The sequence below is a fragment of the Mesoplodon mirus genome (genome assembly GCF_964341445.2).
Source record: "Mesoplodon mirus genome assembly, chromosome: 4".
NCBI classification, from domain to species: domain Eukaryota; kingdom Metazoa; phylum Chordata; class Mammalia; order Artiodactyla; family Ziphiidae; genus Mesoplodon; species Mesoplodon mirus.
Window position 1 is genome coordinate 56,581,300 of NC_138979.1, and position 15,688 is coordinate 56,596,987.

The 15,688-nt window shown below is 41.1% G+C and overlaps 1 protein-coding gene across 7 annotated transcripts in view; it reads left to right on the top strand.

Moving 5' to 3' along the window:
• The window catches only part of DIS3L (DIS3 like exosome 3'-5' exoribonuclease), a 35,569-nt gene extending 20,664 nt beyond the window's left edge, over window positions 1-14,905 (top strand). For 5 of the 7 annotated variants that reach the window (XM_082619121.1, XM_082619122.1, XM_082619118.1 and 2 more), the window contains exons 8-17: window positions 19-188; window positions 1,535-1,696; window positions 5,085-5,332; window positions 5,900-5,992; window positions 9,094-9,627; window positions 11,751-11,905; window positions 12,007-12,185; window positions 13,422-13,567; window positions 13,994-14,168; window positions 14,256-14,903. In XM_082619121.1, coding sequence (XP_082475247.1) covers window positions 19-188; window positions 1,535-1,696; window positions 5,085-5,332; window positions 5,900-5,992; window positions 9,094-9,627; window positions 11,751-11,905; window positions 12,007-12,185; window positions 13,422-13,567; window positions 13,994-14,168; window positions 14,256-14,564 — 2,171 coding nt within the window. In that variant the 3' untranslated portion in view covers window positions 14,565-14,903. Of the gene's footprint in view, window positions 1-18; window positions 189-1,534; window positions 1,697-5,084; window positions 5,333-5,899; window positions 5,993-9,093; window positions 9,628-11,750; window positions 11,906-12,006; window positions 12,186-13,421; window positions 13,568-13,993; window positions 14,169-14,255 lie in introns of all 7 variants that reach the window. The other 2 variants (XM_082619117.1, XM_082619116.1) reach the window with 2 other exon arrangements.
• Window positions 14,906-15,688: the final 783 nt, after the last annotated feature.

Below are 15,688 nucleotides of genomic sequence, written 5' to 3' on the forward strand. Positions count from 1 at the left end.
TGTTTTGTTTTCCCAAAGGCAGAGTGGTGGGTATCCTTCAGAAGAACTGGCGGGATTATGTGGTGACATTTCCATCCAAAGAAGAGGTCCAATCGCAGGGCAAAAATGCTCGGAAAATCCTAGTTACACCTTGGGATTACAGAATTCCCAAAATCCTAATTAGCACTCAGCAAGCAGAAGCCCTCCAGGTACCTTTACTCTTTGCCTCTTGTCTTTGCCAGCTTTTGAGCGGTACCAGGAACTGTTAACTCCTTTGCATAGGAAGGGATAAATTAGTGATGGCATCTGGTGTTCTGAGATCCTGTTTTCTAAAAATTCTAAATATATAGAACCATCTGTTAAGTAGTCCTTGGTTAAAAAATGAAGGCCAGAGAGAAACCGTCCTAGAAAGAGCTGTGTAGGACAGCTAGAGAGAATATCCATTATCCAGCTGTCCAACACAGAAACTTTTCAATAGATACACTTTGCCAACACTAACAAGCTTTCTTTCAACAAGCGATATAGAAATACGATGGCTCTGCCCTGTAGGGATGATATAGTGGTACTTCACAGAATCGATTATCCTTAAAGGAATAGAGCCCTGGAGAGAAGACACAAACAAGAAAGTTAGAAATTGACCTTTACTGTGGCGAAGGGTGTAGGCATCGCCCAATTTGATTTGCCCGATGTTTTGCAGTTTGTAAATGAGACACTGAAGCAGGACGTCCCCAGCCAGTAATCTGGTCATTGTGTACCTTTCCATCCCAAAGCCTCACGCAGGCTCTCTGAGGCCAGTTGTAACAATTGCTTTCCATGTCTATGGTTTGCTGGAATCCGGGGGCAGTGGGGTTCAGTTGATACGGACAACCTTCTTCTCCACCAAAAGATGTCTTAAGAAATTAGAAAGTAACTTTAAAGAAATTAGAAAGTAACTCCCACACACAAAAACATTGAGATTTTTTGTTTTGAAATTTAATTTGGACTATGCATAATTGGGTTTTTCCCTTGTGTCACAAATGTTAACTCGAATGTGTCACAGTTGGCTTTCTGTCTCAGGCTACACTCTCCAGCCCACTTATTTGGTGCAGAGAGTAATGCCACCTTTCAAAGCATTGCACTAAGCATTTACCTACCATCTGGCAGTTTAGTAAAACAGGAAGAACCCAGTAAAAGAATAGAAAAGAGGGCTTCCCTGGTGGCGCAGTGGTTGAGAGTGCGCCTGTCGAGAGTCCGCCTGCCGATGCAGGGGACGCGGGTTCGTGCCCCGGTCCGGGAGGATCCCACGTGTCATGGAGCGGCTGGGCCCGTGAGCCATGGCCGCTGAGCCTGCGGGTCCAGAGCCTGTGCTCTGCAACGGGAGAGGCCACAGCAGTGAGAGACCCGCGTACCGCAAAAAAAAAAAAAAAAAAAAGAATAGAAAAGAAAGAAAAACTGCTATTTGCAAATTGACCACTCTCTTTGGAGCTTGATGCTGTTTATCACTCATTTGTTTGGTGCTGCTAACTGACCCATTTGACTCCTGGTGCTGGGCTCATGTTTCCCCCTCTTTGTTCAGGACTTCAGGGTGGTTGTGCGCATTGATTCCTGGGAGTCGACATCCATGTATCCAAGTGGACATTTTGTGCGTGTTTTAGGAAGAATCGGAGATCTGGAAGGGGAAATTGCAACCATCCTGGTGGAGAACAGCATTTCAGTTGTCCCCTTCTCAGAAGCTCAGGTCAGACTTCCGCCAGTCCTTTGTTCTGATAAAAGACATTTTCTACTTTTTTTTTTTTTGCTTTTGTTGTTGTCCGTTTTGTCATTAAGAAAGAAAAATCTTTGTATTTTGTAACAACCCACTGTCTAAAACCACAGATAATGGGAAAATCTCACTCTTCTTTATTCTGTGTTTGAACCAGGTTGAAGGCAGCTTCAAGTGCAGAGTTAGTTTCCTGCAGCCTCACAGCTCTCAAATTTTTACATTTTCCTACTGTGCTTACAAATGGTATGTCAGTGTCTTACAGTCAGGATATATCCATCCCCCATGGTACTACACGGGTACCTGGTTACAGACCCAACTGGGCTCTGGTCCCTGTCATAATCATTCAACCAGAGGCCTGCAGAAAGCTGCAGGGAGCAGCTTCTTGGGTTCCATACATCTCTGACCCATGGGTCAAAAAATCATGCTCATTATGAAACTGTTTTTGTAACCTTTACAAAAAACAAAAATTCCGTGAATATAAAACATCAGCTATTTTCATCACTTTATGATCTTTTAAAATCCTCGTAAATCTTGTTTATTATTCTTGCATAGCTATACTCATAGTGTGCACAGGCTATTTTCTGCTTCCTTCACTTAAAAATTGTTTCTATGTATTGACCTAGCCTACTTATTTTTAATAGTGATGGCAATCACTCTATAGTGATGTACTGTAGTTTGCTTAAGCATTCCTCAATTGCTGAGCGTTTGGGCTCTAAACATTTCATAAATATTACTTTTTTTTGATCATTTTCTTTTGGAATGTAATCTTTAAAGTGAGATTACCAAGTCAAAGGGCATAAAAAATTTAAATAGCTTTTGCTATGAATTGGCAGATTGTTCTTCAGAAAAATTGGGCCAGTTTGCATTGCCATCAAGAGCATATGGGTAGCAAGGACTTCCCTGGTGGCGCAGTGGTTAAGAATACGCCTGCCAATGCAGGGGGCAAGGGTTCGAACCCTGGTCCGGGAAGATCCCACATGCCACGGAGCAACTAAGCCCGTGCACTGCAACTACTGAGCCTGTGCTCTAGAGCCCACGAGCCACAACTACTGAGCCAGTGTGCCGCAACTGCTGAAGCCCGCGAGCCTGGAGCCCGTGCTCCGCAGCAAGAGAAGCCACTGCAGTGAGAAACATGCACACCACAACAAAGAGTAGCCCCCGCTCACCGCAACTAGAGAAAGCCCACACGCAGCAACGAAGACCCAACGCAGCCAAAAATAAATAAATAAATAAATAAATAAAATTTATTTTTTAAAAAAGAGCATATGGGTAGCAAATGAAGCAACTGACAAAGGATTCATCTCCAAAACATACAAGCAACTCATGCAGCTCAATATCAAAAAAACAAACAACCCAATCCAAAAATGGGCAGAAGACCTAAATAGACAGTTCTCCAAAGAAGGTATACAGATTGCCAACAAACACATGAAAGTATGCTCAACATCACTAATCATTAGAGAAATGCAAATCAAAACTACAATGAGGTATCACCTCACACCAGTCAGAATGGCCATCATCAAAAAATCTACAAACAATAAATGCTGGAGAGGGTGTGGAGAAAAGGGAACCCTCTTGCACTGTTGGTGGGAATGTAAATTGATACAGCCACTATGGAGAACAGTATGGAGGTTCCTCAAAAAACTACAAATAGAACTCCCATATGACCCAGCAATCCCACTACTGGGCATATACCCTGAGAAAACCATAATTCAAAAAGAGTCATGCACCACAATGTTCATTGCAGCTCTATGTACAATAGCCAGGACAGGGAAGCAACCTAAGTGTCCATTGACAGATGAATGGATAAAGAAGATGTGGCACATATCTACAATGGAATATTACTCAGCCATAAAGAGAAACGAAATTGAGTTATTTGTAGTGAGGTGTATGGACCTAGAGTATGTCATACAGAGTGAAGTAAGTCAGAAAGAGAAAAACAAATACCGTATGCTAACATATATATATGGAATCTAAAAAATAAAATGGTTCTGAAGAACCTAGGGGCAGGACAGGAATAAAGACGCAGACATAGAGAATGGACTTGAGGACACGGGGAGGGGGAAGGGTAAGCTGGGACGAAGTGAGAGAGTAGCATTGACCTATATACACTGCCAAATGTAAAATAGGTAGCTAGTGGGAAGCAGCCACATTAACACAGGGAGATCAGCTCGGTGATTTGTGTCCACCTAGAGGGCTGGGATAGGGAGGGTGGGAGGGAGAAGCAAGAGGGAGGAGATATGGGGATGTATGTATATGTATAGATGGTTCACTTTGTTATAAAGCAGAAACTAACACACCATTGTAAAGCAATTATACTCCAATAAAGATGTTAAAAAGAGCATATGGGGGCTTCCCTGGTGATGCAGTGGTTAAGAATCTGCCTGCCAATGCAAGGGACATGGGTTCGATCACTGGTCTGGGAAGATCCCACATGCCACGGAGCAGCTAAGCCCGTGCACCACAACTACTGAAGCCTGCACGCCTAGAGCCCGTGCTCTGCAACAAGAGAAGCCACCGCAATGAGAAGCCCACGCACCACAATGAAGAGTAGCCCTGGCTTGCCGCAACTAGAGAAAGCCCACGCACAGCAATGCATCCAAAAATAAATAAATACAATAACAATAAATTTTTTAAAAAGAGCATATGGGTATTCTTATTTTCATTATAATTTTTGACAGAATTGTGGCTACAATAGTAAAATCCTTTAGAATATTTTACATTATTAAATTTTTATGTTTACCATTAGTATCTGGAAATTATTTGTTGACTTGTTTTGACAGCTTAATGAAAATGTTAGAACAAAATAAAGCGTTGATTAGACTTCACAGGACTAGAATTCTTCCCTTTTAGCCTACTTAACTGCAAATTGATGGCTTGAACAGGTAATAATGCAGAGAAAATGCTCGAGATTGATCCTGCTTCAAAAAGGAATATGCTTTTAATATTTGGGACATGTTGGTTTTTATCCAGGCTTGACTTGAACTCAAAGCTCAAATGGATCATTTGAAAATGGGGTGGATATTGTACTCTTTATAAGCCACCCATTCATTCTTTCTCCAGCCTCCACAACTAAAGAGGCTATAAACACCCTGGGACATTTCCTATCCGACTGTAGCACCTTCAGGGGCATGGGGATTGTGTCTTTCCTATTGACTCCCATCTTTCCAGAGCCTAGCACAGCTGACACATATTAGGCACCTAATAAATAATTATTGCTCAAAAAAAGCAAACATAGGTTAATTGCAGAAGGCAATGGGTAATGAATGGGGTTTCCATGAGGTCACATTGAGAATGTTAGAGAGTGGATTTTTATAGGAAATTTCTGGTGCATGAATTGTTGAATTTGGGGACTCTCCTTGTACAGATGTGTGAGATGCCAGTAAACACAACCGAAAATCCTTGGAAGGTGAGTTCCGAAGAGGAACGAGAGCGTAAGGACCTTAGGAAAAGCCATCTGGTATTCAGCATTGACCCCAGAGGTTGTGAAGATGTGGACGACACCCTCTCTGTCAGAGCCTTGGATAACGGCAACCTAGAGCTCGGGGTCCACATCGCAGACGTGACACACTTTGTGGCATCGCATTCTTATATTGATATTGAAGCTAGAACAAGGTAACACTGTTTGAAATCAGCACTGCGATTATGTGTGACTGTAATGTATTTTGTAACTGCTATTTTCAGATTTTTAAAACAAAGATTTCATAGTTGGGAACAATTCTGAAGATCTCTTCCAGGAAAAAAAAAAAATTGAGGTCCACTTCCCCTTTTCCTTTAGAAAAGTAGTACCTTGATCAATTTACCTTTCCTTTTTTAACAGAATCTTTTCATGTGTTGTTTCCTTCTAAATTGAAATGGGTTAAATTTTTCATGTAGTAATATCCTATTTTATATAAATACTGGATCATTACACTCTAATTTTTCTTGTACAACTAAGATTCGTACCACTTTTTCTTTCTCTTTTATATCAGTGGAAGAATATTCAGCCCAAAGCGGTATCACTTAGAAAAGTGGGAACATGGGAATAGCTGTATTACCCAGTCTGCTGCACTTGATGAAAAAGCAACAGCCTTGGGGAGTTTGTGCTGAGCTTTCGGCCATTTTCCTCACTGCAGCCTGCACAGTCAGCAGTCCTGCTTCTTACTGCTGAAGGTCATGTGCCTGCATATGTGTCATTCACAGGGCCACCACTTATTACTTAGCGGACCGTCGCTATGACATGCTGCCCTCCATCCTCAGCGCTGACGTGTGCTCCCTCCTGGGAGGCGTTGATAGGTGAGTTTGTTCGTTACTTTTATCATCAGAGCTTGTCTTGCCCCTTCTGTGGTGACTAGTGACTCTCGCTTGTGGCCTCTTCCTCGTCTTCTTTCTGATATACTCTCCTGCCCGCCTCCCCACCCCTGCTTTCCCCCTACATCCTCTACACCCTGCTGCACCACTTATTTGGGGGCAGCTTTGTTTCTCTCACCTTCCCTTCCCTTCCGCTCCTCTTTCTCTTTTCTTTCTGTCCAGCTGTGAGGCTCCTTCTCCCTCTTGTTGGCTTTTTAAAGTCAAAGTCTAGGAACAAATGTATACACCTTTGTACATATGTGTTCCCTGGTTGAGGCTGTTTTGCATGAGGATCATGATCTTAGGGAGTTTTTTGTTTATTTGTTGTAAAGTTTGTGTCTGTCTTTGAATAGATAGTAAAACCATGTAGCCCAAAATTCATACGTTCGAAAAGATGTTTAGTGAAAGGCTCCCACCTGCCACTTACCCTCAGTTACCAATTGCTTCTGTATTTTCCTAGACATAATACTGTAACAAAAAAACCCCTCAGTTTTCCACCTTCCTACGTAGGGAAAAATCCAGCTCTTCCCTGCTATGTCTTTCTTTCCTGTGAGTCTCCTTTGCCTTTACAGGGAACACGTCACATCTGACACTTCTGGTCACCAAATGTGTGGAGGTGTTTCTCTGCACCAAGCAGTTCTCTGCAACACCAGCTGGGTGTCTTACAATTTAATTCAGTTCTAATGCTGTCTACCCAGAGATGGCATCAGATTCCACAGGGTAAAGGACTCAGTCCCACAGGACTGTCCCCACTCCTCAACTTCAGACACCATCACAAGCCCAGATTGTCAGCATGCTTCTGAACGACCAGCTGTAGATTAGAGGTTCCCACGACCCCCTCTTTAGACTTCAGATGCCAGTTGCAAGTCCACATTCTTACCTGTACTTCTGACCAACTGGCTATAAATCAGAGGTTCCCAGACCCCCTCCTCAAGTTCAATTAATTTGCTAGAGCAGCTCTCAGAATTCAGGAAAATAGTTTACCTACATCTACTGGTTTATTATAAAAGTATATGATAAAGGATACAGATGAACATCTAGATGGAAGAGATGTGTAGAGCAAGGTATGTGGGAAGGACACAGAGCTTCCAGGCCCAAGGGTGCCACTCTCCCCAGCACCTCCATGTGTTCACCAATCCAGAAGCTCTCTGAACCTGACGCTTTGGGGATTTTATGGAGGCTTCATCACGTTGGCATAATCGATCAGTAACTCCATTTTCAGCCCTTCTCCCTTCTCAGGAGAATGAGGGGCAGGGCTGAAAGCTTCTAATCATGGCTTGGTCTTTGCAGTGACCAGCCCTCATCCAGGAGCCCACCCAGAGTCTCCTCATTAGAACAAAAGACACTTCTACCTCCCAGGAATTTACAAGGGTTTCAGAAGCCCTGTATCGAGAGCTAGGGGCAAAGACCAATATATATTTTCTATTATTTCAAAAATAAGCACACACACACACATGCATACCTATGGACATGTGGTCTTTCTTTGTTATACAAATGGCAACCATATGTATGTATGTGTGTGTGTATATATATATATATACTGTTCAGACCTTGCTTTTTTTTAAATTAACAATGTATCTTGGAGATCATTAATATGGAAATCATTCCATATTAATAACAGTTATCTATCTGTGGAAATTTAGATTGTTTCCAAACTTTTGCTATTATAAACTGTACTGAATTACGTGGAATATAAATCATTTCACATTTTTAAAAGTACAGTATCTCTGGAAGATAAAGTCCTAGAAGTGGAATTTCTGTGTCAACGGGTATATGCATTTGTGTTTAAATAGATAATAACCAAATCGCCTTCCACAGAGGTTATACCAATTATATTCTCTCCGTCAATGTATGAGAATGCTAGTTTCCCCACAGCCTTGCCAGCACAATATGTTGTGTTTTTTGTGTCTTTGCCAATTTGAAAAATAAAAATGGTATCTTAGAGTGGTTTTGATTTGCATTTTTCTACTATGAGTAAAGTCAAACATTTTTTTTGTATGCCTAACAGTCATTTGTATATCCTTTTCTGTGAACTATTTCATGTTTCTTGCCCCTTTTTCTTTTGCTTTCTTGATCTATTAGTAATTGATATCTAAGAGCTCTTTATACATTAAGAAATTAGCCCAGGGCCTCCCTGGTGGCGCAGTGGTTGAGAGTCCGCCTGCCGATGCAGGGGATACGGGTTCGTGCCCCGGTCTGGGAGGATCCCATATGCCGCGGAGCGGCTGGGCCCGTGAGCCATGGCCGCTGAGCCTGCGCGTCCGGAGCCTGTGCTCCGCAACGGGAGAGGCCACAACAGTGAGAGGCCCGCGTACCGAAAAAAAAAAAAAAAAAAAAAAAAAAAAAAAAAGAAATTAGCCCAGTGTTTTTTATGTGAGTTGCAAATGTTAGAGTGATTTGGTGGTAAAGTGATTCTTTTTTTTTTTTTTTTTTTTTTTTTTTTTTTCTTTTTGCGGTATGCGGGCCTCTCACTGCTGTGGCCTCTCCCGTTGCAGAGCACAGGCTCCGGATGCGCAGGCCCAGCGGCCATGGCTCACGGGCCCAGCCGCTCCGCGGCATATGGGATCCTCCCAGACCGGGGCACGAACCCGTATCCCCTGCATCGGCAGGCGGACTCTCAACCACTGCGCCACCAGGGAGGCCCTGATTCTTTACTAAGTGACCTTTTTGCTAATGAATCTACCATCAAGGCTGATATCCTAGTTCAGTGTCATCCTGTAGCACTCGAAAGGCTTTGCTCTTCTTTGCTAGCGAGCCCAGTAGACCTAACTCTATCGGTGCTATGCTGTTCCAAGGAAAATGGAGAACCGTAAAGTCAGGTTTGTAACATTCCATGTGAACTTATTTCAGATTTGCTCAGAGCTCCCCAGAACCTAATCTAACCTTGTTTTAATTTTAAATATCTTTTGATTTAGCAGTGGAGTGATGGATTGAAACATCGGACCAGAACCCTGTAGCAATGTCATTTTTTTCATTACATTTAGGGTCTAGTTCTGTTTATTTCAAAAATGGAAGAATTAAATAATGATGTGTGACTGGTTTTGTAGGTATGCTGTAAGCATCATGTGGGAATTGGATAAAACGTCCTATGAAATTAAGAAAGTATGGTACGGCAGAACCATTATTCGATCAGCATACAAACTATTTTATGAAGCAGCCCAAGAATTACTGGACGGAAACGTCGACATTGTTGATGATATTCCAGAATTCAGGGACCTGGATGAGAAGAGCCGACAAGCCAAGCTAGAGGAGTTACTGTGGGCAATAGGAAAGTTGACGGACATAGCCCGCCACATCCGAGCCAAACGAGACCAATGCGGAGCCCTGGAGCTGGAAGGGGTAGAGGTTCGCGTCCAGCTTGACGAGAAGAAGAACATTCACGACCTCATCCCCAAGCAGCCCCTGGAAGTCCATGAGACGGTAGCTGAATGCATGATCCTGGCCAACCACTGGGTAGCCAAGAAGATCTGCGAGAGCTTCCCTCACCAGGCCTTGCTGCGCCGGCACCCTCCTCCACACCAGGAGTTTTTTTCTGAACTCCGAGAATGTGCTAAAGCAAAGGGCTTCTTCATAGATACACGGTAATTCCTCTTTTGAGTGGGCAGGGAACTGGAAGGGGATGCTGTACACTTATTGATCTTACAGTAGTTCTTAAAATGTGACAGCCAGATCTTTGACCAAAAATAGAAAACTTCTTGGCTTTCTTCATTTACTATAATGTAGGTATATTGGCTTCATTTTTTTCTTTTTTTTTTTTTTTGCCACACCGCTTGGCTTGTGGGATCTTTGTTCCCCAATCAGGGATAGAACCCATGCCCCCCTGCAGTGGAAGCTCGGAGTCCTAACCACTGGACTGCCAGGGAATTCCCTAGAGGCTTCAAATTAAAACAAGTTTATTTAGGCGTAATTTTGACCCACTACAGTTTGTAATATAAAAGTAAGGAACCTGTTATACTTGATTTAATTTCATCTGCCCCTTAGGCAAATGCGAAGACTTAATCCTCTATTTCAATACTTTAAAAATGCAGCCTATCTCTGTGGCAATATCGTAAGACACCACACTGATGGTAAATTTATACCATCCCTCCGTAGAATGAGACGTTTTTACTCCCCACCTCCAGGATAAAATATTTTCCCTGTTAAAAATGATGTATAAAGGGGATTCTTTTTTCAATATTTTGTTGTCAGTAACAGGTGCTAATTAATATATCTTTTATTCATTTATGAAAATGGATTTTTTTTGCCTCTCTCTTTAGGCGATAGTATCTCTTAACTGGTTTAGTCCGTGGTTGAGCTCTGTGTGCGTGCCAGACGCACATGCTAAGGGCTTTCAGGTGTTAGCTTGGATCATTCATTCATATTTTACAGATAGGGAAATTAAGTCTGGAGGGGTTAATTTGCCGATAATTTAGCAGCAGGTTAGGGCAGAACCAGGATTGGAATCCATGTCTGTCAGACTTGAAAGCTCACATTAGTGCCCACTGTGTCACAGTGCTTCTCCTTTCATCATCCGCCGTTCTCCTTCCCCATTTCTCTTGGCAGGCTACGGTACAGAACTGAATTATATACTATATTATTAAATTGTTACTATAACTCTATATTTCCTGGGTTTTAAAAAACTACTTAAAAGTAAGTAAATAGAATGCTTCCGCTCACCCTCTTTAAAAAAAAGAAAAAGGTTTTCTTTTTCTGGGTTTCTTTTACTTGTGTACCTCAGGTTTAGTTCTGTTTTGTTTTTTAACTCTCTCTGGCTCAATTTTTTTTTTTTGGCTGGGCTGCCTGGCATGCAGGATCTTAGCTCCCCGACCAGGGATCAAAGCATGGAGTCTTAACCACTGGACCACCAGGGGAGTCCCTGGCTCAATAATTCTTGATTTAAAAAAAGAAAAAATCCATTCTTTGACCTGTACAGGATGTTTAAGGTTAAGGATGTTAGGAATCTAATTCAGCAAGTACCTGGCCACCCACTATGTGCTGAGCATAACTTCATCTCATAAGTTCAGCACATTACTATCTTCAGTACTTAAGAAATGTATTTGAGGGAATTCCCTGGTGGTCCAGTGGTTAGGACTTGGCGCTTTCACTGCCATGGCCGAGGTTCGATCCCTGGTTGGGGAACTAAGATCCTGCAAGCCACGCAGCATGGCACAAAAAAAAGGAAAGGAAAGAAATGTATTTGAATTCTGACACTCTTTGTTTAAACCTCAAAAGCAAACTAGATTTCTTTTTTTTGGCTGTGTTGGGTCTTCGTTGCTGCATGGGCTTTTCTCTGGTTGTGGCAAGCAGGGGCTACTCTTCATTGCGGTGCGCAGGCTTCTCACTGCGGTGGCTTCTCTTGTTGTGGAGCATGGGCTCTAGGCGTGCAGGCTTCAGTAGTTGTGGCACACGGGCTCAGTAGTTGTGGCCTGTGGACTCTAGAGTGCAGGCTCAGTATCTGTGGCACACGGGCTTAGTTGCTCCGTGGCATGTGGGATCCTGCCTGACCAGGGCTCGAACCCATGTCTCCTGCATTGGCAGGCATATTCTTAACCACTGCACCACCAGGGAAGCCCCACAAACTAGATTTCTATAGTTGAAAAAAGTTGCTTCTGAAATGTGTCCAAAATAAATTTAACTACTGGCAGATGAACATATTCAGATGGTGAGTGTTGACTTGTAAATTATTGCTGGGGACTACATAAAGGTTTTTACATTTTTTTGTCAGGTCCAATAAAGCACTGGCTGATTCTCTGGATAATGCAAATGACCCCAATGATCCCATTGTCAACTGGTTGCTTCGATCAATGGCTACACAAGCCATGTCTAATGCACTGTATTTCTCCACTGGATCATGTGCCGAGGAAGAGTTCCATCACTATGGTGAATGATAAAATTTTACTCTGTGTGCCCATAAGCTTGAGCAAGTTGTTTAAAAAGTATATTTTTTTGTTTATTTTGATTTTTTTGGTTTATTTTTGAAGGTCTAGCATTAGATAAATATACTCACTTTACCTCTCCAATAAGAAGATACTCAGATATTATAGTACACCGACTGTTATTGGCAGCCATTTCAAAAGATAAGAAAATGGAAATTAAGGAAAATTTGTTCAGCAACAAAGATCTTGAGGAATTATGCAGACATATCAACAACAGAAACCGAGTAAGAGGGAATTTTTAATTCTCTTACCCATCATCTCTTTTGCTAACAGAAAAGCTTTATTGTATAGTGGAATGAAGTACTGTATATTCTAGCAAATTAAACTCTAGAATTATTCCAACCAATGAAATAACATGAAAAATCATAAAGTTTGTTGAGTAGCTCTCAATACATTTACAAATGTTCTGAAGTGACTTATTGTGGATTTATGAGGTTTACCACGGGTTAGATGTTTTTCCCAAAATGTAGAAATGTGAAAGATTATCATCTTACTACACAAAGATAATAACAATTCTAGACAATTCTTTTTATTTAAAAAATTATCCAATCATACCTGCTGTTTGAAATCTGCCTTTTTTCACTTAACATGTTATTGATAGCACACCATGTCAATATAGTTACATCATTGTTTTAGAAACTGCTTTGTATTCTATTTTATATTGTTGCTAGTGGCCATAATGTTGTACAGCTTAGAACTAGACCATTTGGTGATACATAAAATTGGAAGCTGCCTAAATGTTTAATATTATTTTCTGTATCCAGGGTTCTAGTTTGATACTGTGCAACATTATAGCCACTAGTCATGTTGGTTTAAATTAAAAATTAAGTTCCTCAGTCACACTAGCCACATTTCACGTGCCCAACAGACACATGTGGCTTGTGGCTACCTATGGGACAACACAGATACAGAACGTTTCCACATTGCAGAAAGTTCTGTTAGGCAGCACTGTTCCAGGCAATTTAGTTTACAACCATCCTTGTGTATACACTTTTACAGACTTCTCACATTTTGCCTGGATAAATTCCTGGTAATAATGAATTGCTGAGTCAAAAGGGCTGTACAAATAAAACTTTCATACCTATTACTAAATTGCCCTTCAGAATAGTAGTTCTAATTTGCACTTCTACCAGCAGGATTTTGGTAGGACAGACTTGAAAATAAAGGTAAGACATAGACCTGGATACTTTTCCTCTTCCTGAATGAACTAGACAGTTTTTAAATAACAAACAAGTTGTTTTCTTAAAAGAATTAATTTTCTAAGACATTTTTGAGGGAATGATAAAGGGTCCCACAAAATTGACTTAATTATGATAGAGAAGAATGTTTGTATTAATAGTTTTCTAGAACCTAGCCTTTTTTAAAAGACATTGTTTCTGTGGGAACATGAATCACATGTTTCTTCTGGGGATGTCAGGGAAGTCCATCATCATGCTTTGGGGTTGTGCTTCTTCTTACAGGCAGCACAGCATTCTCAGAAGCAGTCTACAGAGCTCTTCCAGTGCATGTATTTTAAAGACAAAGACCCAGAAACTGAGGAGCGTTGCATATCTGATGGGGTTATTTATTCAATTAGGACAAACGGTGTGCTTGTGTTTATACCAAGGTATGTTATTTCTAACACAATAGTTGTTAAGAAATCATGGTTAACCTTAAAGTATAGACATGGTATATAAATGGTACATTAGATGTAATTTATTAAAGCATTTATTTTAGCAACTGTTTTGTAGTTACCATATGTACAAAATGTAATAATATATAATTCATTACGTAAGTATAAATGCATATTAGAATCTAGTACATCTGTATCAGTCTTAAGAATTTTACTTTGTTATTTAGCAAAACATTTTGTTTCCATCTGCTCAATGAAATATATTTGGAGGTAAATCAGATGAAAAGTTCTTTTTTTTTTTTTTTTTTTTTGGAAAAGTTGTTTTTAATCTGTAAGAAAAACTAGCATTCTAGATAAGTATACAAAACCTGCATACTAAGAATATATTATCTCTGGATTTTTATTCTGACAATGATTCAGGTTTGGGATTAAAAGTGCTGCTTATCTAAAAAATAAAGATGGTTTGGTGATCTCATGCAGCCCAGATGGCCATTCTGAATGGAAACCAGGATCCCTTCAACGATTTCAAAACAAAATCACCTCTACCACGACAGGAGGGGAATCTGTTACGTTCCATTTGTTTGACCACGTAACAGTAAGTCTGTATTTATGTTAAGTGTTGCTTTCACTGCAAAGAACAAAGACTGTGATTTAGTAATATGCATTTTCTCCTCTATGACAGGTGAGAATATTTGTACAGGCCTCACGTTGCCATTCTGATACAATAAGGCTTGAAATAATAAGCAACAAACCATACATGATGCCAGATACAGAACTTTTTCAGCAGAGTTCCCTCTTGCTAAAGAGTGATTTAGTGAAAGAAGTAGCTAGATCTATGGAGGAAGCTCAGCTTGCTCAAGAAGTCCAAGTAAATGTCATCGAGAAAGATTATCAAAAATATTGCCAAACAAAGGGAAGAAGCCTGTACACACTTCTAGAGGAAATAAGAGACCTAGCTCTCCTGGATGTTTCCAACAGTTATGGAATATGAAACTCTTCTTACTTCATTAAAAGACCTTTGTCTTACGTGAATGTTTTACCTTCTTTTAAACATTAAGATATAACTTTCGGCGTCACCCAATGTCACCCAATCCCTGAATGGGATTGGGTAGATATATCAGATATTTGTGAAATGTTTTCTTATCATTAATTTAAGTTGCATTAAATAAAGTACAGTTAGGTCACTATGGAAAGTGGTTTTTCAGAGGTAAGTAGATACTGAATCCTGACTCTGCAAATCATGTTGCTGGTCTTGTTAATAAACCCAGAATTGACTTTTGGTTAGCTTGTCTCAAATCCATTCTTTTACAGTATTAATCTTTCCAGTAATTGCTACACTGGGCCATTTGGGTCATAGGCCCCTCTGACATCTGCCAGATTAACTTTTCAGTCACCTTCAGATAATAAGCTCTGTCCTGTCCACGTATCCACTTTAAAACTCCCTATTCCGTATTTGACTCAGTCACCCCTGCTGTCCCCAGCACCAATTGGGGATAGGGCATAGGGAGCAGGGTGGGGTGCATAGGGTAAGGTCTATTCTCTCAAACCTCCATTCCCACCCTCTCCTCAAATGATGAGTTGCATTGCACTTGCCCTTGCTGGAGACTTGTTACTTAGCACCATCACTCTGCCAGTCTTCCCCCCAAAAAGCAACCTTCCCATGTCCTAGTTTGTAAAAACTAGCTTTGCCTTTCCCTCTCCCCCATGGGAATCTCCTGCTAAGAACCAGACCAACCTTTAAACTTGATTCTCAACGTGGTACTTTCTATCTGCAACTACCCTTCCACCAAGTTGATAAACTCAGGCAGGAAAAACTCCAATTATGTCCTCCCATCACGTGGCCCTAACACTTCAGCCTCATATTCACCATTCCCAAATCTCTCATTTCCTAGATTTTCATTTCTATATTATTGTACATGTTCTTCCCAATCCTTGGCATCTCCACTGAATCCTCCCTATGTGCTCTGTGTTCCCCATTATACTTTGCAAGTTTCTCTCCAACAACTAACTAGTCAGTAAGGAGCATGTGAACGTCCCCAGCACCTATGCAGGCCAGGCAATGTATCAGCTTTTCATGTGGCCCTTTAAGTATTAAAGTGACTCCTCAAAAGACAT